General features: G+C 46.3%; 1 protein-coding gene across 1 annotated transcript in view; it reads left to right on the top strand.

Moving 5' to 3' along the window:
- LOC147745353 (uncharacterized) overlaps positions 1–27,016 on the top strand; it is a 164,013-nt gene that overhangs the window by 49,952 nt on the left and 87,045 nt on the right. Inside the window, 3 exon segments of the mRNA XM_086925058.1 lie at positions 15,815–15,880; positions 16,394–16,447; positions 17,394–19,729. Of these exon segments, the coding sequence (XP_086781184.1) occupies positions 18,598–19,729 (1,132 nt within the window). The 5' untranslated portion in view covers positions 15,815–15,880; positions 16,394–16,447; positions 17,394–18,597.

Here is a 27,016-nt window from a genome sequence, read left to right as displayed (position 1 = left end):
CTAGAGTTGGATTTAACTCCTCAGGGTCTGTTGGATATTCAGGATAGATTTGATAAAGGACTCATTGTGGGTCCTGAAGTTGAGGGTGCTATAAAGACACTTGTTACTTTTAGGTCCTTATATTCTTCCCATAATATTTCTGAACCTGATCCTGCAGTTAGACAGAAAACGAAGAATTATCCTATGAGGGAAGTTCCTCCAGTCTGGAGGGAAGCAGTTCCGCAAGCAGGCGCTGTTCCAGCTGTTCCTGCTCATTTCCAGCGTATATGGGTACATGTCCCTTGGAAACGAGCTGAAGTTCTAGCACTCAAGCAGTCTTTGCCGGACCCTCGTAAAAATCCAGCGGGATATTATAAAGAACTGTCCCAAACTGTTGAAGCATGTATTATGAATTTGGCCGATATCGATATGCTAATGGGGAATTTGGTTCCACAGGCGTTGTGGGCTCGGATTCGTAGAGAGGACCACGATCAGGCTTTAGAAGGTAATTGGGCTGCTATAGTTGCCGCAGATGCACGACAAGTAGGTGGTGCTAAGCCAGATGATTTGATTACGCAGTTGCCTGGTAGAATCATCACTTTAATGAAGACGATGATGCCTGCCTTACGCGTTAACTGGGATAAGTTAGCTGCGAGTAAACAGAAGAAAGACGAGTGTTTCTGATTTCTTTACTCGGTTTGAGGAGACATTTATTGATCATAGTGGTCAGGATTTAAGTACTGAAGGTGGACAGCGATTATTTGTGGATAAATTTGTCTTTAATTTGCTTCCTGAATTGTCCCATAAGTTGAAAGATTCTGAAAGCTCTTGGGCTGTTTCTTCGTCTGCCCAAATATTAGCCACTGCTCAGTATTTTGAGAATAGGGACAAGGAAGAGAAAGATAAGATGGAGAAAAAGACTAAGGAATTAAAAACGAAAGTTCTTCTTCAACAGGCTTATCCCCCTCGCTCTGGCCAGCGTCAATTTCAACAACGTCCTCAGCTTCAGAGGTTGTTACAGAAACCGGAGTCTTTTGTTCCACTGCATTTGCTTAGTCCTAATCAGTGTGCCTATTGTCAAGAGGAAGGCCATTTTAAGAATAGCTGCCCGGTTTTATTGCAGCGTAATGGTGGAATTCAAGGGCCGCGAGGCCGTGGTGGTTTTAAATCAGCACCTAGGGGTAGAGGGCGTGGTGCGTTGCCTCAAGGGCAGCGTTCCTTTCCCCCTGACTTCAATCCCAAGATGGTGAAGTAATATCGCCTGTCGCCTAAGAGGTCCGTAACGTTCACCACCAATAGCCAATTAATAAGTTATAAAACGTTTTTTCCACTGTGAACCCTGTGCTACTGAGTCAGTCGCTCTGGCCGCTGCACCACACCTCTCCCAGTATGTGAGCGCAGAATGTGTTTGAAGCCACATTCTTAATTATATAGGCTATACCACTTGGAAACTATTTCTAGTTGTGCTCCCTAACCCATGCCTTTTCAGTGACCTCCAACCCCCTTTCTGACCCCAGTACAAATCCAGTATGACAGAGGAAAACAAACAAATTTAGCCTTCCTTCACACAAGCAATCTTCTTGTGCAGATGTGGTTTGTTTAGGTAATTCGTTTGTAAAGATAACACTGAGCTAAAGCTAAGTCTCCATGGATCTCACTTATTACTCAAAAAGAAGACAATCTAGCGTTTAACTCCTGCTTGGAATTTTAAAGAATAACAGCTAGAGAGTTGTGTTCAGCTGTGTTCTGTCCACACACTAATGGCTGCATACCCCCCTGTTGTGAGTCTGTAGCCAGGGCAGGAAGGGAGGACCTCTGTGCACTTCAAAGACATGTCTTTAATGTCTCCCCAACTTTAAAGACACCCCTGGGTATAAGTACTTTAGCCCACACACCACTACATCAGTACACTTCTCGACCTATGGATACTCTACCAGAAAGGACTGCTGTGCTGCTGAAGGACTGCCATTCTGTTGGAGTTTACTCCGCTGGACTTCTGTTTTGCTGTACCGAAATGCTGCCCTCCTGTCTGGGTAGGAAGGACTGAACCTGCATCTCTTGACCCCAGAACCCAGAGTTGGTACCAGGGCTAGTTGGCTGGTCTCCTGATCTGAAGCCTTTGGAACATTACAGACTTTCAGCCTCTGCACCTGGACTGTGCCGCCTGAGTCTACCCTGCCATGTGATGCCACCCCAGGCCTGGACCCTTTGGAAGGGGGCCGAAGGTGCTTGCCAGCAGAACAAATGCTTCTTCTCTGCTTAGCAAAGCATCCCAGAGCAGAACCAATGCATCTGAGTGGCGCATCCCAGAGCAGAATCATCCCACTGCTGCAACGTGGATTGAACCCACCGCAAAAGACTCGCATCGCCACCACCTCCCGCATCTTGGTGCCGCCTCTTTGCCTCTAGAGCCGTCGCTGCATGCCGGTATTCCCGGCTCAAGCTCCTTGCATCGCTCATTGACTGCAATCTCAACAATCCTGCGGAAACTCCACATCAGATGCAAAAAGAACAATTGATGGACAGAATGCAGAACAATGTCATACATTTACCTCCGTACAGAGATCTGAGCCTAAATCCACCGTTTTGTTGCTCCCCATACCATTCCAGTTTGAACCTAGCCATATGCATATCAGTCTTGACCCTGCTCCCTATGGGAACATTCCAGCCTGAACTTCCAGGCCAGGTCCTCCCTGGACTGGAAACAAGTCGCCGAGGACCGGTTTCAGGGTTTCACCCTACATCAGCCTTGCTTGACTTCAGTGGCATGTAGAGCACAGGACCCATGTCTGGGCATACCCATCCCACTCAGGGTGACAAATGCAAAAAGATCAATTGATGGACATCCACATCAGACCTTCATCGTTCAGCGGAATTGACACATTGCCTTTGCTGCGCCTCACATCCACGACACTGCACTTCACATCGGAAGCCCTGTCCACAGGATCTTCGACATTGACTCAACTGGAACTTGCACCACAGTCTCGCTGCATCTCAGAACCAATGCAACGCTTCTGCTGTGCGATGCATCTTCGATGCTGATCAACGCAATACTCCGTAACCAGAATTTGAAGTACTCTGTTCAGCGGGCCTAACTGGGCGGCTGTAGCTGGCCCGATCTCCATCATTGGCGTGAATTTGTGCCTTGGTCTTGGTCCAGTACAGCCAGATATCTCCAATAGCTCTTTGCCTTTTGGTGCTATTTTTCATCATAAACTTTAAAAATCAATATTTCCGGTCCTACTAATTTTTTACTTATTTTCTTTATTAACGTCGGAATCTATTTTTCTTACTTGATGTGGGATCTTTTTGTGTGTTTTCACTGTTCTACTCTTTGAAGCGTTGCACAATACTTTATACACTACTTCTAGGTTAAGCCTGACTGTTCTGTGCCAAGCAATCAGAGGGTGAGCACAGTTTAATTTGGGGTTTGCCTGCACCTTACCCTAACTAGGATTGTGGTTGTTGCTTGACCAGGGCTTACACACCAGTCGCTCAAAACCCCAATTTCTAACAGTGGGATTATGTACCGACTGAGAAGAAACCTAACAAAATGTTGAAAGGTCAGGTTAAAAAGACAAGAAACCATTGGCTGGATGCAAGTTTGAGTTTACAGAAAAAAACATGGTGGACGAGGTTACAGAAACAGTGGGTGATTTTATTTTGATTACTGATGACTTGGACACAAGGAAAATAAAAGGATGACAAAAAGAAAGAAATGGGAGAGAAGGAGAGGGATTCTGAGGAAGATGAGTTTATAAGAGATTTGTTGATTGAGGAACTGGCACAGTATAATGAGGCTTGTTTAAAAGTGCAATTGGTAGAGAAAGATGTGGGAGAGACAAGCATAGGGATTGATGAAGCAGGACCTACCTCATTCACCCCAGTTGCCTTGGTTGAGCTTGATATTTTAAGACGAAAAAATGTAATTAGAAGCATTAATAAATGGTACGATCGGCTCAGAGATGACAATATTGTATAATGAAGAATTGAAATATTTGAGTTTGGAAGTGGCAGAGCGTGCCAGTGATGCTTTTGAGAAACATGAGGATTTAGCCAAAGAGCATAATGTGAATTTAGCAGTATGAAGTGTGACAACTATACCATTGAGAACACATCTAAAAGAACTAATAAATACAGTATGAAATTAGGAAGATGCGAATAAATCTAAAAACAAATGGACTACGAAGGGAAAAACTTACCAACGAAAAACATAGAAAGCGGGGAAGCTGATGAAAGTGGTTCAAAGTCAGAAACGGGTGATGCAAATTAATTTCCTTTGAGAAGTGCATGGAGGAGAGTATGTGTCATGGTTGAGAGCTGATATTTTCAACATCACAACAAATTTCCGCAACCTTAGAAGGAACTAGAAAAGTGGAACACAGAGTTAAAGACTATTGTAAATATGTTATTTTAAATTGTCTCCGGAGATTTGTGAAATGGGTGTAAGTTGGTTGTACACTGGCCAATTGAAGAGCCACAGAGCAGAGCTCCTGAAAATAATGAGTCTAAAGTTGTTATGGAAGAGTATAAAGAGTTGATTATTTAAACACAAGGGTTTCTCAGAAGCAAGTCAATTGGTCAAAAAAATGGGGGCAAGACAGGATTCAAAGGAGTTAGTACATGTATATAACAAGAGATCAATGCAGATGGGGGGCGTGGCTAAGCACGCAATGTGAGCGGACATGCCCGGGCTGAGCTCCGAGTGAAGCTCCCCTACCACGGGCCATTTCTCCTCCATTTCCAGCGGTGACGAGCCCATACTCGAACCGAGTGCACCCGGGAGCCCAATCCGCCACCAGTGCAATTTTCAGATGAATCGGAGTGACTGACCCTCCGACCGGCGGCGACCCCGGCAACTACCCGCCCAGGGCTCACTTCCGGTCGGCGACCCCAACCACTTGAGACCGGGGATCCGGCTCTATGAGGTAGGCCGCGGCGCGAGTGTCTTACCCGGCGCAATCCAGTGGGAGAAGGAGATCACGCCACGACACCTGACACCCCCCGGCGACCCAGCTACTCCGGGGCCCCAGACACTGACGGTGGACACACCACCCTGGCTCACGGCGAGCTGTGACGCCGGCCCACCCTGCCTGCCGACGCTAGGGGCGTCCCGCCAAGCCTCGTGGACACCGGGGGGAGATCGCACTCGACTGATTGGGGGTCCGCACTGACGACATTGCTCCTGGGTCCAGACGACCAACAACGGAAGCTGACCAGCCCTGTCCCCTGGGCCCCCTTCACCCGCCCACCGCCCTGAAATAGGCCCAGCAAGGGGAAAGAGATTGCGCCACAGCACCTGATACCCCCGGCGACCCAGCTACTCAGGGACCCCAGACGCTGAAAGTGGACACACCGCGCTGGCTCGCGGCGAGCTGTAGCACCGGCCCACCCTACCCGCCGCCACTGGGGACGTCCCGCCAAGCTTAGCGGACACCAGAGGGAGATCGAGCCCGATTGTTTGGGGACCCACACAGACGATATCACCCCTGGGCCCGAGCGACCAACAACGGAGGCTGTACGGTCCTATCTCCTGGGCCCCCGTGCCCGCCCACCGCCCTAAAATAGACACTAACCGGCGCCGGACCCGTCCAACACTCGGGGGCCCGGCCCACACGGCACACAGACTGCGACCACAACGGAGCAGCCCCTTTGGCAGCCGGCCCTACGTTGGAAGGATTGCCCGGGCCTGCGCGGGTGAGGAACCAGAGTGGCCCCGCACTCTTCACCTCTACTAGCCATACGCTGAGCTGCACGGAGCCCCACGCGGCGCTTTGTGACGCCTGGAGTCGCCCGACAGAGCGTACCTTTCTAGGCCCAAGGGGCGGACACGATCGGAGAGACCAAGCGGTCCGGCCTGGCGGACCGCCACGAGGCACAGCCGAGAGGTGACTTGAAATAAAGACGCTCACAGAAGCAACCGGCGCACTTGGGAGATCCCATACCAGTCAAAACACGGCCATCTCGTCCTCCCCAGACGGTGTCATAGTGCCACATCCTGAAGATCAGCGGTATAGCGGTCCCCCCCATCCCCCACCCCCGCGGACCACGCACCGCCCGGCACGAGTGGAGCAGAGTGCCTAACCAGGAGGCCCACGCGCACAGGCCCCAACAGTGTTCATTGCGGGGGCCTGCCCAACCGGCTGCCTCGCTGCGTCGACCAGCCACATGTCAGGGGGGACCAGAGCTAAGACCGGCACCGGTGGGACACTGAACAAAGGAAAGATGGTGAAGAACTCAGAGGCTGACCAAACCGCCTCCAAGCTGGACACTATGCTGGCGGCCATGGAGCGCCTAGAGGAATCCATGCAGCTGACCCGTAAATCACTGGAGAACAGGATCGATAAGGTGGCAGTGGACCTGACGCTTCTCGGAGCGGACCACAAGAAACTGTCCGACCGCACCACGGCCCTGGAACATACGATAGCGGAGACCTCACCCAAGCTGGCGCAGACAGATAAGCACGTCCGAGACCTGCTCAACCGGGCGGAGTTCCTCGAAGATAGGGCGGAGGATGCAGAAGGACGGGCCAGAAGGAACAATGTGCGCATAGTAGGCCTGCCGGAACGATGGGAGCGGAGGGAGACGGCGGAGCACATGGAGACCTGGCTCAGAGAGCTACTACCGGAGAGCACGCTGTCACCACACTTTGTGGTTGAAAGAGCGCACAGAGTACCATCCCGTCCGCCCCCGGAGGGCTCCAACCCGAGACCAATGCTTATGCGGGTGTTGAACTACCGTGATCGGGACGCCATCCTCCGCGAAACGCGGAAACTGTCGGACATACAGGTTGACAACGCCAAGGTGATGTTCTTCCCTGATTACACCATACAAGTTCAACGACAGCGACAATCGTTCCTCGCGGTGAAGCAACGGCTCAGGCGCCTGGCTCTCAAGTACTCATTGCTGTTCCCGGCACGCCTCGGAGTGGTGGCACAGGACAAGGCCCACTTCTTCGATACTGCAGAGGCGGCGGCAACCTGGCTGGATTCGGGAGTGGACGCGAACCACGGGCCCGCACCGATGGAGCAACGCCGAAACCGAGGCACCCGCAGGCGGAGACAGCGGCGCGCCTCGAGGGCTGGATCGCCGGCCGTGGACGCAGACATCTGCCCCACTCCGGAGCAAATTCAGAACGAACAACAAGAGGCCCTCCGGATAGCAGCTGAGATCAGCGGATCAAAATCACCTATCCTGATCTCCAACGCCAGCCCACGGTCATGCGGGAGCGAAGACGACGACTACATGTACGGACTGCCAGATGATTCGAATACAGAGGGCCTGCCGGATGTCACACCCCAAACGTCGGACCTGATAGCATAGGCAACCCTCCTCAACCTAGCCCTGGCTAGGCCACTGCCACTGTCATCATGGAGCAGTTTGTTCACTTCCAAGGCTGACCCGATCGGGGGTCCACATCGACACTCCTGGGGACCCCGGTGGCTACGACCGTCCCCGTCCCCGGGGTCTATGCTCTATTCCCGAACCCCCCCATCTGCCGGACGGTCACGGAGCCGCCGCGGCCACCGGGAGAGGAGCCGGAGCTGTTCCACTGGAGCACCACCGGAAACACAGTTTTGGTGGGGTGGACGGACCCCTAGAGGTGAGTGCCCCCCCCCCGGGGGAATAACAGATGAGATCCACCCTGGGACTAACCATCCGAGTCCAGTTACATTGGGAACTCTGACCTGTCTACGGGCACTGCCACTGACTTTTGGTGCCCTTTGACCCACTGCCCGTGGAGGGGAGCCACCACGGCTCTCTTGGCGTACCAAACTAACTTGTTCTACCTAAGTGCTGTACTTTGTCATCCCCCCATTGAACTCACGGATTGATTGAGCTCGATAGAGCGTTTGGGCGGCGACTTGTTTTGTTGTTGCCCTTTTGGTATTATGTTTCTGTTCAGGTTCCTCTTTTTGAGACTAGTGTTGGCACTGAAGTGTTGCAGCGTGCATCCCTGGGTCTGTAGGAGGGGGCGGGGGGGGGGGGGGAAATAGTCATTGTTAACTGCGGCAGGTGCGTGTGTGGGCGGGGCGGGCTGGGGGCTGGGGGGCGGGAGGCTGGTGCTTGGGCGCAATGAATACTGTGATGGCTACGGTTAAATTTTGTACCTGGAATGTCAGGGGCATGCACACGCCCTCACGTAGATATCAGGTGTACTCCTATCTTAAAAGACATCAGATCCAGATTGCACTACTGCAGGAGACACACCTAGTCGCCCCTGAGGTAGCCACGCTTCGCCGTAGGTGGAGGGGGCAGATATTCGCCACGACCTTTTCAGCGTTTGCGCGAGGGACCCTGATCTGGGTTCGGCCCGGGGTTCCATTCGCACTGACACACAGTAATGTCGACACCGAGGGGCGCTATGTCTTCATACAGGGCAGACTAGACAGGCAGCAGATTGTCATAGCCTCCATCTACGCACCTAATGTAGAGCAGGGGAAATTCTTCACGGGATTATCGGCAGTAGTTGCACCTTGGCCAGACGTACCCCTGATGTTGGGCGGGGATTACAATTGCGTACTAGATGTCTCCCTTGACCGCTCATCCCCCCCAGCGGCAATCGCCCCAGTGCAGACGGCCTCCAGGGCCCTACTTGACTGGGCAACGCAGTGGAACTTACAGGATGCCTGGCGAGTCAGAAATCCCACCGCCCGGGTGTACTCCTACTACTCGGGAGCCCACTCATTGCATGTCAGACAGATACATGCTGTCCCGCGACCTGATTTCCTCTGTGACAGACACTGGCTACCTAGGACGGACGCACTCGGACCATAACCCACACACTCTAGTATATGGATGGAGGCGCCCGCGCCCACCTGTACCCACGTGGCGCTTACAACCAGATCTCCTGCTCGACACCCCATTCCAAGAGGAGATATCCAGGAGGATCATACAGTATTTCGAGGACAATAGTGACTCGACCTCCTCCCCGAGAATCGAGTGGGACGCCTTCAAGGCGGTGACCCGGGGTAGCTGCCTCGGTGTACAGGCGGGCCTACGAGGCCAGGTAGAGAGAGAGATCTGATACGGGCAGAGGAGGCACTACTGGATAAAGAACGGGAGGCGGCGGAGGGCGATGACTCCCAGCTGATCTCGGCCAGGGCGGATCATGCTGCTTTGATGGAGCGCCTAAAGAACATTAATTTCACAGCACACTCCGCGCGCACCCACAACACAGGTGATAAACCTGGCAGGCTCCTATCGTGGCTGGTACGACAGGACGCACAGTCCGCGTCGGTCCTGTCGATCCGCACAGCCCAGGGCGTTGAGGTCTACACCCAGAAACAGATTCACGAAGCGTTCACGTCGCATTACAGATCCTTGTACAGCTCACGGCTGCGGGCCACAGTGGTGGAGATCACGGACTACCTGGCGACACTGCAGCTCCCGACAGCTACTGCTGTCCACCAGACAGAGCTGGGTGCTGCGCTCACCGGTGAGGAACTACGGGAGGTGATCTTCTCCCTCTCCAATAGCAAGGCACCGGGCCCTGACGGACTCCCGGCTGAGTTCTACAAAGCCTACTCGCTGGTGCTAATACCGGAACTGTTGAGGGAGTATAAGGCGGCATCGGAAGATGCTGAACTCCCGGCGTCCCTGAATGAAGCTAACGTGGTCTCCCTGCTAAAACCGGGTAGAGAAGCGAATGAACTAGGCTCGTACAGACCATTAGCACTCCTCAACACCGATTACAAAATCTTAGCAGCGACACTGGCGCGGAGACTTGCGCCACTGGTTCCCACACTGGTGCACTCTGATCAGAACGGCTTCGTGCCCACCCGGAGCACGTCCTACAATCTACGCCGCTTTTTCAGAATCCAACGGTATGCGACCCCCGCCTGGCCACGCTCAGGATGCATCATACTCGACCTGGAAAAAGCGTTCGACTCGGTGGAGTGGCCATATCTCCTCCGAGTCATCGAGAAATACGAGCTGGGTGATGCCTATGTCCAGATGGTGGGGCTCCTCTATCAAGAACCCGAGGTACGAGTCCGGACTGGGCGGTTGTTCTCTGACAGGATCCGTATTGGGAGGGGTACCAGGCAGGGCTGCCCCCTCTCCCCTCTATTATTCGCCCTGGCGATGGAGCCGTTGGCGGAACTGCTCCGCACCTCCGGCGACACCTGGGGCATCCCACTGGCGGATGGCATTCACTCGGTGTCTCTGTACGCCGACGACTTATTGTTATATATCAGAGACCTCACCTGTATACCCGTGGCAATCACGGACATCTTTCAAACGTTTGGGGACATGTCGGGGCTCCGCGTTAACTGGGCCAAATCGGGAGCCTATGCATTCAGTGGCGAGATGCCACAATGTGCTGTGCGCATGATGGGAGAGACGCTCCGGTGGCACCCGACGGTATTCAGGTACCTAGGGATCTTAATATATCGAGACCCTGTAGACCTCCTGGAGGGCAACCTAGTGAGAGTCATATCCTCGCTCTCGGCCCAGGTCACGTTCTGGAACTCCCTCCCGCTGAATGTGCCGGCCAGAGTGGCGCTAACCAAGATGATAATGCTCCCCCGGCTCCTCTATTATTATACTAACCTGCCAGTGTATGTGCCGGCGCGCATATTCAAAGGGCTGGAAACCCTCACCAGGCGCCTCGTCTGGAATAAAGGGAGACCCCGGGTAGCGTTGAAGACCCTATACGCGGCCACGGACGTTGGAGGCTTGGCGGTTCCCAATCAGGAGCTATATTACTTAGCAGCCCAGCTACAATGGGTCGCTTACTGGCTGAGTGGCAAGAACCTGATGGACACGGCCACGATCGACACCACCCTGTCCCCCGTGCAGGTGCTGACACTCTTCCACCCCCTAACGCGGGGCCGGCCCCCCATTCAGGTCCATGTGGCAGTCGCGAAGCGGTGCTTTGTGCGGAGCCTCAGACTCACCAAATGTACGGTACCCTATGCTCCGAACCTACCTCTACTAGGGACTCCCTTGGGCACTGGCATACTGTCCTCGACCGAGCTGCGCAGTTGGACTGCGGCAGACTTGGACGAACTGGGCGGCCTGTACAGCGACGGAGAGTTGTTGCCCTTCGAGACCTTGGCCGCAGATACCGATCTGCCAGTGGGCCAATTTCTGGCACACGCCAGACTCCTCCGTGAGCTAACGAAGGCATGTGTGACATGAGCCACGAGCCGTCCACTCATCTGCTCATCCAGTACCTACATGTGATGGGCGATGGTTCCCATATAGTGCATTGGTTAGCACAAGCACTGCACAGTCATACCCAATTCTCCTCCCACAGACTGAGGGAGAAGTGGACGACCGACCGGGGTACCGACTGGACAGACAAACAGTGGGCCGCGGTATTAGCGGGCGCCAGAAATATTCCTTGCAACGCGCGGTTTAAGACCATCCAATATTACATCATCCATCGCGCGTATTTGTCTACAGACAAACTGAATCGCTACTTCGGACTCACATCGTCGGCGTGTCCCAGATGCGGCCTCCTGAATTCGGACTTCCTGCACGCACTCTGGAGTTGCGCCCACCTCACCTCATACTGGTCGGCGGTCACGGACACGTTGACGGCGGCCACAGGTGATACCCTCCCCAAGACGTGGGAAGTATGCCTGCTAGGACTCTACAAAAGAACCAAACAGACCAAGCTACGGGCGCGTTTCTGGGACTTGGGACTCATTACGGCTAAGCGCCTTATCACAAAACAGTGGAAAAGTGCCACCCCACCGCGCCCTGCAGACTGGCGTCGCTCTCTTGGCAACTGGGCATGCGCGGAAAGTGTGTCTCTACACAGGGAGGAGACCGCGGGCCTACGGAAGTACCCGATCGCCCAAGACTGGGACGCTACCCTGATTGCGTACCATCGGGCGTGCACTCAGGCCGGTATAGAGTGCCATCCCGACACGGAATAGAGGGGGCCCAGTTGACTGCTGTCCGGACATGACGCGGGTTACCCCCCCCCTCCTCCGCCCCCCCCCACCACCTTCCCCGACCGCTGAGACCTTACCCAACGGGAGATGTCCGCTGCCGCTCCTCGCCTCCCTCCCCCCCCCGCCCTGCAGTCGCAGCGACACCACATCCTCAACTGTCCCCGCCCCCACGCGTCCCACATAGGGTATACCACGCACAGCTAGGGTTCCAGATACACTACTGCACACGCAAATACTAGTCTAACATTTGTTGAAATGTTTCTCCCTCCCCCTCTTCTTTTAATTCCCAGTTAAGTCTCTTGGTTGACAAAGAGATTGTTTATGCTGTACACATGATCATGCTCGATTTCCCCTCCCTGTTTATATTTCACACGACACTGGTTGGACACTGCCATGTACAGGAGCCTGAAACCCAGCGACCCATATGACTATGTGGGATATGATCCTGCCTTTGACTGCTGCTGTGCTAACCGAGGAACACGACTCAAGACATTGGTTGCTGGTCTTCATGACCACTTTGGTCCTTTTGCAATGCTGCGGGCCGCGAACACCGCAGCACGAGACACTTCCTGGCACTGCCGCTTGCGGACTAATGCATCTCCTCTGGCTACTGTTTATTTTCACTCATGTATAACTGACATGTCAATATGTGCTACTCGCTGAGTACCATTTGTAGTGGTAATTCCTTGTTATGACATTGTGTGAATAATTACCAACTTATATGTGAAACTAAATAAAGTTTGGGACCGTTGGTCTTAAAAAAAAAAAAAAAAAAAAAGAGATCAATGCAGATTTACACAATTTAGCAGCTGAACACTCGGCAAAAGACAGCATGTCTGCTTTTGTGTCTGCCTATCTTTTAACGTTGCATCCAGAGGTTAGTGCACATATCCAGCAAAGTGTGATGTGCTGGCAGATATTTCTTGATGACATTTTGTTATACTCAAAGTACTGTATTGATTTGATGCTAAGCTTAAACATATCAAAGTTGTTCTCATGCGTTGGATTCTTGTTTGCTGCTGATGCGAATTCGGATATGCAGGGAGTTGGTGTGCAGAGTAATGATGTTCAATATGTGAAAAGTGGAAAGGTCAATCCTCCAGGTATAAGTTTTGCTAAGAATGTAAATACTTCAAATACAAATAATGTGAAGAATAAACCATGCTCCCTGCCATGCTTGTAGAACTGAGAAACTTGAATGGGATTTCACAGGAAATGGTCCTAGCCCAACTGGTCTCTGTGCCGAACATGCAGAATCAAAGGCAGTTACATTGAAACATGCCTTCAGTCCCGAAGGCCTCACATCCCAATTCACAAGAGAATGTCACCTTCAGTGATTAATGATTTTCCACCATTCGCATCTACACTTGGACTTTCCAGTAGACTGAATCAGACTCAATGACTATTGCTGAAATGGGAGAAAGAATGCATGCTTGGCGCAGTCTAACAGGTAGACCAGAATGGCCCTTTTCTGAATGAAAAAGAAAATAGCCATCCAGCATCACTTTTAATCTATTAAGGTGCTACCCATTCCACAGTCAGACTGCCGGACGCTCCCAACCTTCCCCTCTTGGGAAAAGAAGTCCAAGTTGTGGGCATTTCGAATAAATAACTAATAAGCTGTCAGCAAAATGTTTCTGTACAAATTGGGTTGATAATAAGACCACAAATTTATAATTAGTGAGATTCGTCCAGTTATTTTGAGGGAGTGACCTTCTTTGTAAAATGAATTGTGTAATCTGGTGTACATTGGATAGTGTTTGTATTCAAACCCAAGTTGAAGATTCTATATTACATTCAGAAGACCTAGAAGTTAATATGTTTCCTAGCTTTACAAAAGAGGATTTACCTCCAGATTTAAATTGCACAGTAAATTAAGAGGCTTGGAATTTTACCTGGAAAAAAACTGGATTGATTGAAAGTGGAGAGCCAGTAAACATCACTGTAAAACCGAATGCAGTGTATCCTCAGTACAACCTTACACGTGAAGTAGAGGAGGGAATTTGAACTGTCATTGCTAATATGATTGAGCAGAGGCTTCTAAAAGAAGTGCTTAGGAGCCCATGTAGATCTCCAATAATGGAATAAAAAAAGTGGAAAATGGAAGATCCTACAGGACGTGGGAAAAATGTATATTATTGTTGTCCCATGTTGAATTATTTTCATTGTAGAACATGAAAGCTCCAAACATATTCTCTTACATTTGGGTGAAGAGTCACAATTATTAATTTTATAATTGTGTTTTGTAAAATGACATTTTTTTATGCTACAATTTCATGAATGTTTATTGGTTGTTGTCATCATTATCTCATCATGAACCATGTCAATAATGTGTTCTCTCTGTCTGAAAACTTATAATGTATTGTTTGGGGGAAATTTGCTGGAATTTGTTTACCTTTTTTCAAAAGGCAGACTACATGTCAGTCCTCTTACTGATTTATACTTAAGAACTTTCCTTTGATTTTAACTAAGCAGATTCAGTCAGTTTGCTGATATTATAGAAGAACAACTGCTGTGTTGGTCTATCTATTGAGTTTACATCTAGTAATTTCTGATTCTGGCATTTGATATACTGTAGAGATTACCTTTATGTGTTTCTCTTGCAAATATTGTGAGGATTATTTCTCTGACAGAGTAACCATGTGTTTGCCTTCTGCAATTATTTGAAAGCTTTAATATTGCATTATAACTCACTGGAGCTCCAAAGTCAAGGTCCTTTTCACAAGGGAGCGGTCCTTTAGTGGCCAGTAGAGCCTTCTAGGGTGGGCTATAAGGTTATTACAACATTTGCCCAATGAGAGCATAATGTGTTAATTAATAAAACAAACGCGCAACGGATACAGAGGGTGATGAAACAGTCTTTTCGCGGCTCCAAAACCTTTGTTTCTCAGCTGTTGCTGTGAATGTTCAACAATTAACAGCGGCATGCATGCTCACCATGGTTAACTGTTGAACATTCACAGCAATAGCTGTAAAAGGAGGCTGAAGCCAGCCCCTGGTTCTCCTTGGGCTCGGCTAACTGCTTTTCATCATACAGATGAGCCAGGAAGATGCAGATGCTGAGCAGAAATCTCACCCTCTCCTTCCAAGGCGCCAGTGACACTGTGATCTACAGATGAAGGAACGGGGAAGACTCCTGTGTGCCCTGCCACAAAGGCTCTTGCTTTTGCTTTCCCCTGCCCAATACATATATTTTGGAGAGGCAGTGCAAAGAGTGGGGAAGAGGCTGTGTATTAGGACATTGTAGTATAGAGAGCATCAGACCTGTATCAGGTTTTATCGGCTGGTGCTCCATTGTCTTCAATCAAGATCTCAACATTTCAATGTGGTAAGCTTTGTCTTGCAAATGTTTCATCAAAATTCTAGTTCTTGGGTCGCCGTCCAGTGGAGTTCACAAGCACTGACCCTCTGCATCATCCCTTTAGAAAATGCATAAATAATACACACCAGCACATTGATGCCGTGTTGCTTCCATTTCTCAGCATTCGCACGCTGCATCTGCTTGAACTGTTGCTCAGAAAGCATGGCTTCTATAAATCTAAGAGTGTGGTTGACTGATTTATGAAGGGTGGTCAGAATTATGTACAAGAACTTTAACATTCCGATTGAGAAGCATATTGTTTTGATTCGCAAGTGTCATGGGCTGTAAATGAAAAGATGGGGCTTATGAAGAAGTGGGTTAGGTTGTTATGGTCCCTGCTCTGAGACTGTGGGCGAACTCCATATTAACAGAGACCCTTTCTAGCAAGGCATCATGGTTCTTGGTGAACTAAAAAAGTGGATTTATTCATAACCATGGTTGCTTTACAATGGCTTCCAGAGAGCAAGCATTCCTTTTGTTTTGTAAGTTCAGGACGGTTATTTGGAAGATGGTATGAAGTGTGATTTTCGTCTGAAGCAAAAGCATTTATTTACTTCTTTTCAAGGTATTCTTGGATGACCAGGTGGTGCAGCGTGGTTGTCACCCATGAAGGAGCAAAGAAAAGCTGTAGGTAAGGATTCCGGTAACCCTACGTTTCCTTTCCCCCTGTTTCTTCTTGCTCTATTCCGTCTCTTGATCTGTTTTTTTATCTCTTCAACTTCCACATTTGATTCTTTCTGCATTATTCTTGTTGCTATCAAACTTCTGCTAATAACCAGGTAGAGCCACATTCCTCCTTGAACATGTTAGGGAACTAGTGCAGGTCCAATTCCTTTTTAGGGCTGTTTTGCCCAGCAGTTCCTAAACAATCGGAGCATCCCCTCCTCTACACCACATGATTATATTCTCCCTCTGTCTGATCTTTGTGTATCTTTTCTCACTGGATCTTACTTCGACCTCTTTACGTCCTCCCATCCTGCTCTTTTCTGTCTTGTCTGCCACTTCAGGTGTCATACTGGGTCCCTGCCTGTGGTGAGAAGGAAAGCTCATTCTTTTTTTTAATTTTTGCTCTGTTCATTTTGTGTTTGTTTTTTGTTGTCCCATTTTGGTTTCCTTTACTTTGATTTTTTTCCCCGCTGTTCAGCAGTTGCAGTACCTAGATCCTGTCGGAGGAGTGTGAGGAGTTCTGGACCACCATGTAAGTCCTTATGTTCCTCACAGTTTGAAATGGTGAATTCTACTCAGCTAACTGGACATGGCCTGTCTCTACGGTGGCATTTAAAGTAACCCTGGGCATAGTTCGCGAAGTACACTTCGCACTATGCGAGCTACGCATAGCACTACGCCAACTGCGTACTTGCCTGTTCACAATGATTGCACAGTGCCAGGTGCTTGTCCGCACTGTGCAATCATTGGAAACGGCATCTTTCACAGTGCAAGCGGTCGTTTTCTGCGGCTCGAGTAGATTTTTACTCGAGCGGCAGCTTTCTCAACATAGACTGGTAGTTTCTCATCGCGAGCGGTCGCGAGCATACGCGACCACTCGCAATGAGAAACCTGACCTCGCCACGTTTATAATCTCGCTGGGAGGTCTATTTTCCGCGCTCGGCAACTTGATTTTGCTTATCGCGAACGAGGAAAAAGTCTCGCCGGGATGTCATTTTGCTCGCTCGCGGTCGCCAACTTGACGTTGAGGACCGCGAGCAAGCAAAGGCCAATTCCTTTGGTCAATAAAACGTTCTTTCCTAAATCACTGTAAAAACCAATAGATTAACCCTATAAGTGGTTAGGGGAGTAAATACCATCTGATAATTCATTAATGTTACACATATCTCACTATGATCACAGCCTTTGCCACAGAAAGTGCAAATTGATTGTGTTTGCTGCTACTGAAAATGTGTGTCACAATATATGTGTAACTTGTTTCTTTCTTAAATATCACTTCTTTTACTTTAACAATCTTGAGTTCCAGTGGTTCCAAGAACCCGATCTATACAGTGTCCAAGAGTTGTTTCACCACTATCAGAAATTCTCTCAAACAGATTTCCTGTCTTGCATTTGTAAATGCTTTCTTTCTGCAAAGTATACGGTCATAAATATGTTCTCTTTTTGTTCATTTACAATGTCTAACTCTATTCCTACAGGTGACTGAAGCATGAACAAAAAGTGGTTTAAATTTAGTGAAACACAACGAAAAGGATTATTTTAAGGAAAGTTAAAACATTCTTGAGCTCTAGAGGAGAAACATATTCTATGTGCCAGGAATGGTGAGGAACTTGGAGTGGAAGATACTGCTGAATGTGAAAGTTCTCAAATCTCTAAATGAAAATGACCATAAATGTTTCCCAGGTGTCTGTTACTGATATTGAAGAGCCTCTGAATTATAAATGGAACACAAGAATAAATTGACAGTCTGCATCTACTAATTGTAGGAATATTTTCACTTAAAGGAAACATTTCAAGATTGGTCGAACAAAGAACATTGACTACAATTGATGCCCGCGCAGTGCACTTGGGAATAATCAGTGTTGTAAATTCTGTCTGATTGTTTATGACAAATGCCTTGGAGACCCAAACCCCTCCCCAACAAAACGGTATTCGTACACGTGATATGATAAAATTGTCAGAAAGACAAATTACCTCAGTTTAAAATAGCAAGCTTAGGTCTCTGTCTCCATTGATTCAGAGGAGAAAAAGCATTGTTTATAAGAAAGTTATTGTAAATGCTCTTTCTCAGATGTCATTACAGCAAATACACTGGATTATCATTTCCAATATAGAAAGATTTTCCCCACCAACTCTGTCTCTTGATGTGATCTGAGTTGTTTCAAAGTGTCCTGGACCTGCAAAGTCAATCAAGTGCCTGCCTTAGCCGTTGTTCAAAAAGCATACCTTTTCACAGAAAACCTAAAAGGGGCCACTGTTACACTATTGATAATTCATAAAACCACCCTGCCATGCCCTAATCACCTGTCATTACTTGAATGAACAAATATGCTTAACAGGCAAACACAAAACCCCAAAGGTCTTATCAGTGCTTTTGAAACCTAAATCAAATGTGATAAACTGGAGTCAGAAAATGCGTCTAATTTAACCTGAGAGAACTAACCCGGGCATAACTTGAAGAGAATGAATTCATTAGGGGCATCTTAATACATACAAGGAGCTCCTCTATGAAAGTTTATAAGAGAAGTTAGATAGGCTGCCTTTAAGGGTAGGAAAATGCAGATAAAAACTATAGTTAGTTAAATATAGATGTTAAGAAGAGCATCTGCAGTGTATTTTATAAGTAAATGCTGAGTGTAACATAAACGAGTACCAGACTCTGGAATCAGACTCAGTTTTAAGATGGCATGTATCTCGGAACAAACCCAACTAGAAGATACACAAAACTCGAAAAAGAGCAATGAATGTGAGAAACACTTCCGTTATCAATCCCACCTCACTAAATATGAGAGAACTCACACTGGACAAAAACCTCATCAGTGTCCTGAATGCCAGAAAGGCTTCAGTCACAAAGGCTATCTAATTCAACATTTGAGAATCCACACTCTGCAAAAGCCTTATCAGTGCTCTCAGTGTCCAAAAAGCTTCAGTCGGAAAGCTAGTCTCAGTATACACGTGAGAACCCACACTGGAGACAAACCATATCAGTGCTCTGAATGCTCGAAAAGTTTCAGTCAGAAATCTGGTCTCACTAGCCATGAAAGAACCCACACTGGACAAAAACCATATCAATGCTCTGAGTGTAAAAAAAGCTTCAGTTATGAAAACAGTCTCACTCGACACAAGAGAATCCACACTGGGCAGAAACCTTATCAGTGTTCTGAATGCCAGAAAGATTTCCGATTCCAAAACTCTCTCATTTTACATTTGAGAACCCACACTGGACAAAAACCTTATCAATGCAATGAATGTCAGACCAGCTTCAGTCGGAGAGAACATTTAATTCAACATGAGAGAATCCATACTGGACACAAACCGTATCAGTGCTCTGAATGCCAGAAAAGCTTTATTTCAAAACGAAGTCTCACTATACATGAGATAACTCACACTGGGCTAAAACCTTATCAGTGCTCTGAGTGCTGGAAAAGCTTCAGTCAGAAATCTGCTCTTGTTTTTCATGAGAGAACACACACTGGGCTAAAACCGTATCAGTGCTCTGAATGCCAAAAAAGCTTTCGTGTGAGAGCCTGTTTAATTAAACATGAGAGAATCCATACTGGACACAAACCTTATCAATGCTCTGAATGCTGGAAAAGCTTCAGCCAGGCAGGCAATCTCACTCAACATAAGAGAACACACACTGGACACAAACCTTATCAGTGCTCTGAATGCCGGAAAGGCTTTAGTCAGAAATCTGATCTTGTTGATCATGAGAGAATTCACACTGGACTAAAACCTTATCGGTGTTCTGAATGCGGAAAAAGCTTTAGTAAGAAAGGGAATCTCACTCAACATAAAAGAAAACACACTGGATAAAAACATTATCAATGCTCTGAAGATTGGAAAAGCTTCAGGCAGAAACTGGTCTAGCTCAACATGAGAGAACTTATGCTGGACAAACCTTGCCATTGTTTTAAATGCCCGGTTCGAAGTGTCAGTTGGAGATTCAGTTTGATTCAACTTGAGAGAACCCACAATGAGGGACAATTATCAGTGCTCTCAAAGATTAGTTGTAAATGTAACCTTCGTAAATGAAAGAGACAATGTGGGTGAATACAGGTGCTCCCTGTCAACCCCGGGGAGGAGGTTTTCGCATTGCAAAACCTTCACATGAACCAACATTAAAGACCTTAATCTTTTGATTGTCCTACAAGCTGTGTGCTGAGGAAAGCACGCATCAAGGAATGGAAATGCTTGAATTAACCTCAATCCTTAGTAATTATTTGTGGCCTTCATTCCATTCAGTGTTTATTTCTCCCTGAGTTTTAATAAGCCATGGCCCCAACCCTCAAGGTACAGTCTGAACTTTGAGGTTACAGTTCTATTATCTAGAATGCAAGTAACAAACTGTTTCATGCCTTAAGGTTCACCAACTCCTCGAAGAAACGCAGTTTGGTTTCAGGAAAGGGCATGGAACTGAGACCGCCTTGATAAAGGCCTCTGACGAGATCAGGGCGATCATGGACCAGGGAGGGCGGCTGTCTTGATCCTTTTGGATCTGTCGGCAGCCTTTGACACGGTCGACCACACCATTCTGGTCGACCGTGTCACAGCCCTGGGGATAAACGGTTTGGCCAGGGACCTCATTTCATCTTTCCTGGAAAACCGTACACAGACAGTGAGGCTGGGAGAGTTCTATTCCCCTATCTCTGCACTCCCTTGTGGAGTCCCATAGGGCTCCTTGTTAAGTCCCATGTTATTTAACATCTACGTAGCGGACTTGGCGAGGGTAATAAAGGCCCATGGGGTACGGCTTACATCTTACGCAGATGATACCCAGCTGGTTCTGGCTATCCACAGAGATGGCCCCACTGTGGCAGCCAACTTCCAAAGAGCCATGCTTGAGGTCAGTACCTGGATGGCCTCGAACTGTCTGAGGCTTAACTCGGACAAGACCGAGATCATGACCTTCGGCAGGCTCTCCCCGGAATGGTCTTCCATCTGGTGGCCTGAAAAGCTGGGCCCTCCACCTGTCCCAGTGGAAAAGACCAGAAACTTAGGAGTGATCTTTGACAGTAAGCTGTCCTTTGACCTTCACACCAATAAGGTTGTTTCGTCAGCATTCTTCATTTTAAAAAAAATTAAGAAATTACTGCCTTACCTCCCTACCTCAGCTGGAAAAACTCTGGTCTCTACCTTAGTTTTTTCAAAAATAGACTATGGGAACGCTCTTTTTTTACATACTCAGAAGCGTATCCTAACGAAGTTGCAGTCTATCCAGAATGCGGCTGCAAGGATTCTCTTAAATATCCCTCGCCGCAAACCCACCACCCCTGCCATCCGCCACCTCCACTGGCTGAGAGTCGAGAGCCGCATCAAATTTAAGGCCCTCTGCATTGCCTATAAGGCAGTACATGGCATAGGACCCAGGTTCCTTACCGAAGCTTTTCAGCTTTATACTCCCAAGAGGCAATTAAGATCGGCTAACACCAGTCTCCTCCCTGTACCGCGTACAAGAACTGCCACCTGGGGAGACAGGCGTTTTTTGGTGGCCACTCCAAAACTTTGGAATCTTTTGCCACTGGCCATTAAGACCGCCCCGAACCTGATGAGCTTTCGCAGGCTCTTAAAAACATGGTTGTTCAACCAGTAAGATGATGGCTGATTTCAGTAGCTCCACAGCGCCGAGACACCCCAGGGTATTTGTTGCGCTATAAAAATCTCGAAAATAAATAAATTAATTAATTAATGAGCCTGGCCAGGGAGCTGCAGCAGGAGTCCCTTTGCCGTAGGCCTCTTTCGGACCAAAGTCTGTTAATTTCAGTGCCACTTAGGTCTGTTCATTGAGATAAAGTAAAGGTGACCATTAAACACAAATCCAACCATATGCAAAGCATTCTTGGCCCCACCCTAGACAGTTCTGATCACTTCTGTTCTGTGGGGACACATCCTAGCATTACAAAGATTCACTTTAGTGGCCTCTTTCCAGGTCCTTTTCGCTTCAAATCGAACCTGCTTTCCATCTGTTGAGGAAAGTTTTATGAGTTGTAGAATTACATCAGATAGAGCCAAGAGATCTCACAAATAATCTGTGTTGTGCATTTATAGTACTACTAATGTTCTGGAAAATGCTATTCACAAACATATGTGCAGATGTTTTGCCTCTCCTATCTTTTTCTGTTCTTAGTTGTCTGCCCTGACTGTAAAGTTTCTGCACACTTTAGTAGAGATTGTTGGAGGGATAGAACGGAGTGGCTGTAAAATAGGAAATACTTTTGAATAAAGTAGATGGGCTAAGGGGGGAGAAAAAATGACTTTAAAGAGGCGTTTAGGGAATGACAGGCACTCGCCCATCAATGAGTAAGCCCATTGCTATTTAAAAACCACACTTCTAAAGTAACTACAGTCATAATGTACCTAAAACCGTTGTAAATGTACTCCACCTCAGAGCTGAAGTAAGTCAACCTCACACATTGCCATCGCATGGAACTGCTACACTCTCCGTGAGTAATAATGGCGGTAGGGACGTAAAATTAAAACACAATAGGAAATAATGTTAAATTAAATATTTTAAACTAGTTACAAATCTATAAATACTTGTCATTTATGGCAAAAGAATATGTAAAAGGAAAACATTATATTATTTTAAACGTTTTTAATTTAAACATTAACATAACATTCCTTTTCATTAAAGTATAATTATAATTGTTATAATTAATTATCTGCATTGCATTTATTAATTATTAAAACCTATTAAAAATGTTACTTTAGGTGGATAGCTGAATTGAAGCTTAAGAAAAACCTACCATTTATAATATGTTCATTTTGGTTGGGGCTTACCTGTGTAAAAAAAATAGGTATTATTTAAAAAGTTTATGAATGTTGAAATAATGAAATATGTTTAAGTTAAATATTCATGTTAATTTTATATGCCTTAAATATAGAACAAAACAAAAAATACTACAACACTATTAACTTCTATTTCAATTAAATATTTAATTGATGTTACATGTGTTAAATCATTTTTTTTAAAGATCTGTTTCAGTTAATCCCACCTAGGTAAAATCATTATGTTTTCGTATTATGTACTTAGAAATACTAATTTGCCTTACACACCTCTGTTTACACAGCCGTAAAAAAGTAATCTGTAGAATTAATTGAAATTATATTTTTAATAGTTAAATATTTTTAAATTAAAAGGTTAACATATTCTATCATGCGGACGACGAGGTTCTAATGTCACGCACCCAAGTAGGCTTACAGAGTATGTTGGATAGTTTTACTAAGTTTATGGGTCGCTTGGATCTCAGGGTAAACAACTCAAATACATTTATAATGAGGTGTGACCGTGGTAGTCAAAGGTGTAGGGATATGTTTGTGGGAGGCCAGAAAATAGGGCACACAATAAAATTGCATATCTTGGTATACTTTTTGACCATAGTGATTCATGGACACCGGCTATACTGGCAAAAAAATTGCATTTTCAAGATCAACAATGAAACTTGTTAATTTCTCAAGAAGGTTAGGCAGAAGACCGCCAGTGGAGCTCATACAGATATAAAAAGCAAATTGTATATCCACCGCCATGTACGGAGCAGGGGTGTGGGGATTTGCTGACACGAATCACTGCAAACTGTGGAAAATGCTGTCTTGAGATACACTTTAGCCGTCCCGAGCAGTCTATCTTCTTATGTCTGCCACACTGAGTTGGGCTTACCATATATTTCCAATCTAATACAAATGGAGCCTATTCTGCTATGGCAGCGGATTTTGACAAAAACTGAGACAAAGTTAAACCAGGATATTTTAGCAGACAGTATGAAACTGGAAGGAGCTCTAATGTTTCCCTGGTTGAGGTTTGTCAAAAATGTGATTTCCAACCTGGGTCACTCAGAATATTTTAATGACCCAAACACCATGCAGTCGATTACCAGAAAGGATTTAAAAAAAGAGGATATTTTTCTCTTGGACTCCAGAAGAATGTCAATATAGATTTTGAAGCCTACTGTCCAGCATAATCAGTTGATTTTAACTACTTTTAATGTAGAACCTTATTTAACTGTTGTGCCTGGTGGCTACAATAGGTTCTAATTTACTAGATTTAGGTGGGGGATCTTCCATAGGCTTGTGAGCTTTCCTAAAATGAACGATTGGACTTGAGTATTGGAATTGTGTCCTTGTGACAATCTTTCTGAACAATCTACTATACACGTCCTTCTAGTCTGTAGATTTTATAGTACATTAAGGAAAGCTTGGATTGTATCAATTTTAAAGGAGTTGGGGATGAGAGAGTGCTACCCAGTGCTTCTTGTGTTAAAGCTTTTGGACGACGTAGATAGAGTCTGGGGATAAGACAGTTCTTAAAAAAAGTACTCCGCCACAGGAAATCTATGTATTGGAAGTGTTTAGGTCATAACGATTGCTTTGGCATATTAATATTTGTTATATTGAACTTTTATAATGTATTGCATTAAATATTCTTCTCACTTTTATCATGTGAAATGAAATAATTGTTTTATGTGCTTTTATGATTGTCTGAAAAAGCAATCGAATAAAGTTCTTTGACTTGACTATCATGAAATAACTGATTTGAAAATCTATGTAATTTGTTTACATTCTTTTGACAGTATATGTAGTTTTAAAAGGCAGATTAAATTATTTTAATGTATCTTTATTTCCTATTGGGTTCTATTTTTAAGTCTCTGCCTCCAATTTTTTTCTAAAGGAGGTTTTGCATTATCAGTTGTTAGCTATGCATGGTACTGCACTTTCTATTGCTCCCTTTTAGCTGTAGTAAATTACATTTGTAAATTTGGTCCACTTCAGTTAAAGGGTGTGGAGACATGCACGTCAACACATTTGAGCACACTAATGGTGTATAGCTAAAAGTAGCAAAGTTACTCTAAGAGCATCATTGCACATACAGATTACTCACAGGTGTAAGATACTTTTGTGAATAGCTCTCCAGTGTGTCCAATTCGACCTGAATGTTTCATTTTTGTGGTAACGCTAAATTGGATGTGCATACTTGGGCTGTAATTAGTGCAAATGCGATGATCCTGCTCGAACACCAGAGTACTTGTCCACTATGTTTGTTTGACTGATGAGAATTATCTTGAATTAATTTTTTCTGGACTTGCTACATCATTGGGCCTCCTGAGGTACTCTTGTAGCAGCTACTTGATATTGCATCAGTAGGATCAGGTGATTTCTTCATGTTGTTAACCATGTTGTCACAATTTGCTTTTACATTTTCCCTTCTGCTTTTACCTGATTTTGTTGTGTTTACCACCACATTGTCTCTGAAATATAATTTGCTGTTAACTGTTTCTGAGGTCTTAGTCTTCATGGGCATTTTTATACAATGAACAGTTCTTGTCCTTCACTGTACAGATAAAAGCCCAAATCTGACATTCCTGCACCTCAATCTGCCTTTATTGTTATTCTACCTTTCCACTTGGATAACTTTATGGGTCCAATCTCTGATCAATCTTTGAACCTCTATGATACACCCTGATGGTTACAAGTTTCATGCTTGAATCGTCAGCGTCAGCGTGAGCTCCAGTACGCTGCTTGTTACATGCTTTGGCTCGGATCATCAAGCTTTAACCATCTCCTTAATTTGGAAGCTTTGAAAACTTCACAGCTGTTTTTACTGCCTGAAGTTTTACGCATTTTGATGACCATAGATTCAGGTTCTACTTGATGAGCATTGGTAGGCATTTTGCACTTCAAGCCAATTCTGTGCAGCTTGTCACCTTCTGAGACTGATTCAGCCCAAAATCTTGCATCGAATTCCAGTGTTAATCATCACCAGAGACTAAACTTACCAATATCCCCTCAAGCATGGCTAGCAAAGTCAACTACTATTTTGTGTGGCTCATCAACATTGATACAGTGGATTGACTTTAAAAAAAAGAAATTATTTACCTTTTTGGTGTTGAATACATGATTATGAGTGTTTGTTTTCCTTAGGACAGTTGTTTTGGCTATTAATTAGTACTTAAGCCACAGACCTGCTTTTTGATTTTGCTCCTGAGTTATTCATAAATGTTCTTGTTTATCTAAACTTGATTTGAATCTTGAAGTTCCTTGTGTTTTTACTGCACTGTATTGAAATTTGTGACTTCCACTGATTTGCTGTACCTTTGAGCGGGCCTTAGGCCTTACTGCTCATGCCACATTAACAAAAGCGAGCTAAGGACACTTTAGTGGAAGACCCATTTACCTCTGCTAACTAAAGTTTGGGAAATGCAAAGCAGGCTGATTCCAGGAAGCAGACCGCCTAGCTAGAAAGTGTACTGTCTTAGAAGGATTCTGCACTGACTGTAGATGCACAAAGTAACAAGCATTGGTAAATGCATCAGGTTTGGCCTATGGCAGTAATAATAGGTTACGAGGTGTAGGAGCAGTGTATGAGTGCAGGAAGAATGGTATGAGTGCTCTCTGTGCAGGGTGAGTGGTGCATGAATGAAGCTGTTTAAGCGCAGGGTGAAAGTGCCTCAATGCATGGTAATTGATGTGTGTTCAGTGCAAAATGAGATGTGTGTGAGTGTACAGGGCAAGAGATGTTACCCTGTACACGGTAAGAGGTGGTTGAGTATAGGGTGAGCAGTACGTCAATAGTACAAGTACAAGATGAGCGGTTTGAGTTCATGGTGAGAGTTGTGGGTGGAGGGTGAGAGAAATATGAGTGAGGTATGTCAATCATGTGTGAGTGCAGAATCAGCAATGTGTGAGTGGTGTGTGAGCAGTATCTTACTGCCAGCATAATGCCAGGGTGACCGTGCAGAGTAAATGGTTTGTGAGTGGTGTCTGAGAGTGGGTGAAACTAATGTTAGTGTTGTAAAGACTTGCCAGCAGCACAACCAAACAAGCATTAGAAATGCAATCGGGCTCGGATTTATTTGAGTTTGAGCTAATGGCATTGTAAATGCCAATGTATTGTTGCTATGTGTTATGGAGTGTGTTCATGTGGTGTGTACTGCCAGTGATCTCCTTGTGAGTGTGAGAATATTGCACCGTTACTGCCTGTGATGTCCTTCTTGTGAGTGTGAGAAGCTTGCACCTCTGCTGCCTGTGGTCTCCTTGTGAGTGTAAGAAGCTTGCACTGCTGCTGCCTGTGATGTCGTTCTTGTGAGTGGGAGAAGATTGCACCTCA

This window comes from Lissotriton vulgaris, chromosome 1_1, assembly GCF_964263255.1.
Source record: "Lissotriton vulgaris chromosome 1_1, aLisVul1.2, whole genome shotgun sequence".
Taxonomy (NCBI): Eukaryota; Metazoa; Chordata; class Amphibia; order Caudata; family Salamandridae; genus Lissotriton; species Lissotriton vulgaris.
This window is presented reverse-complemented; position numbering and strand designations above follow the sequence as displayed.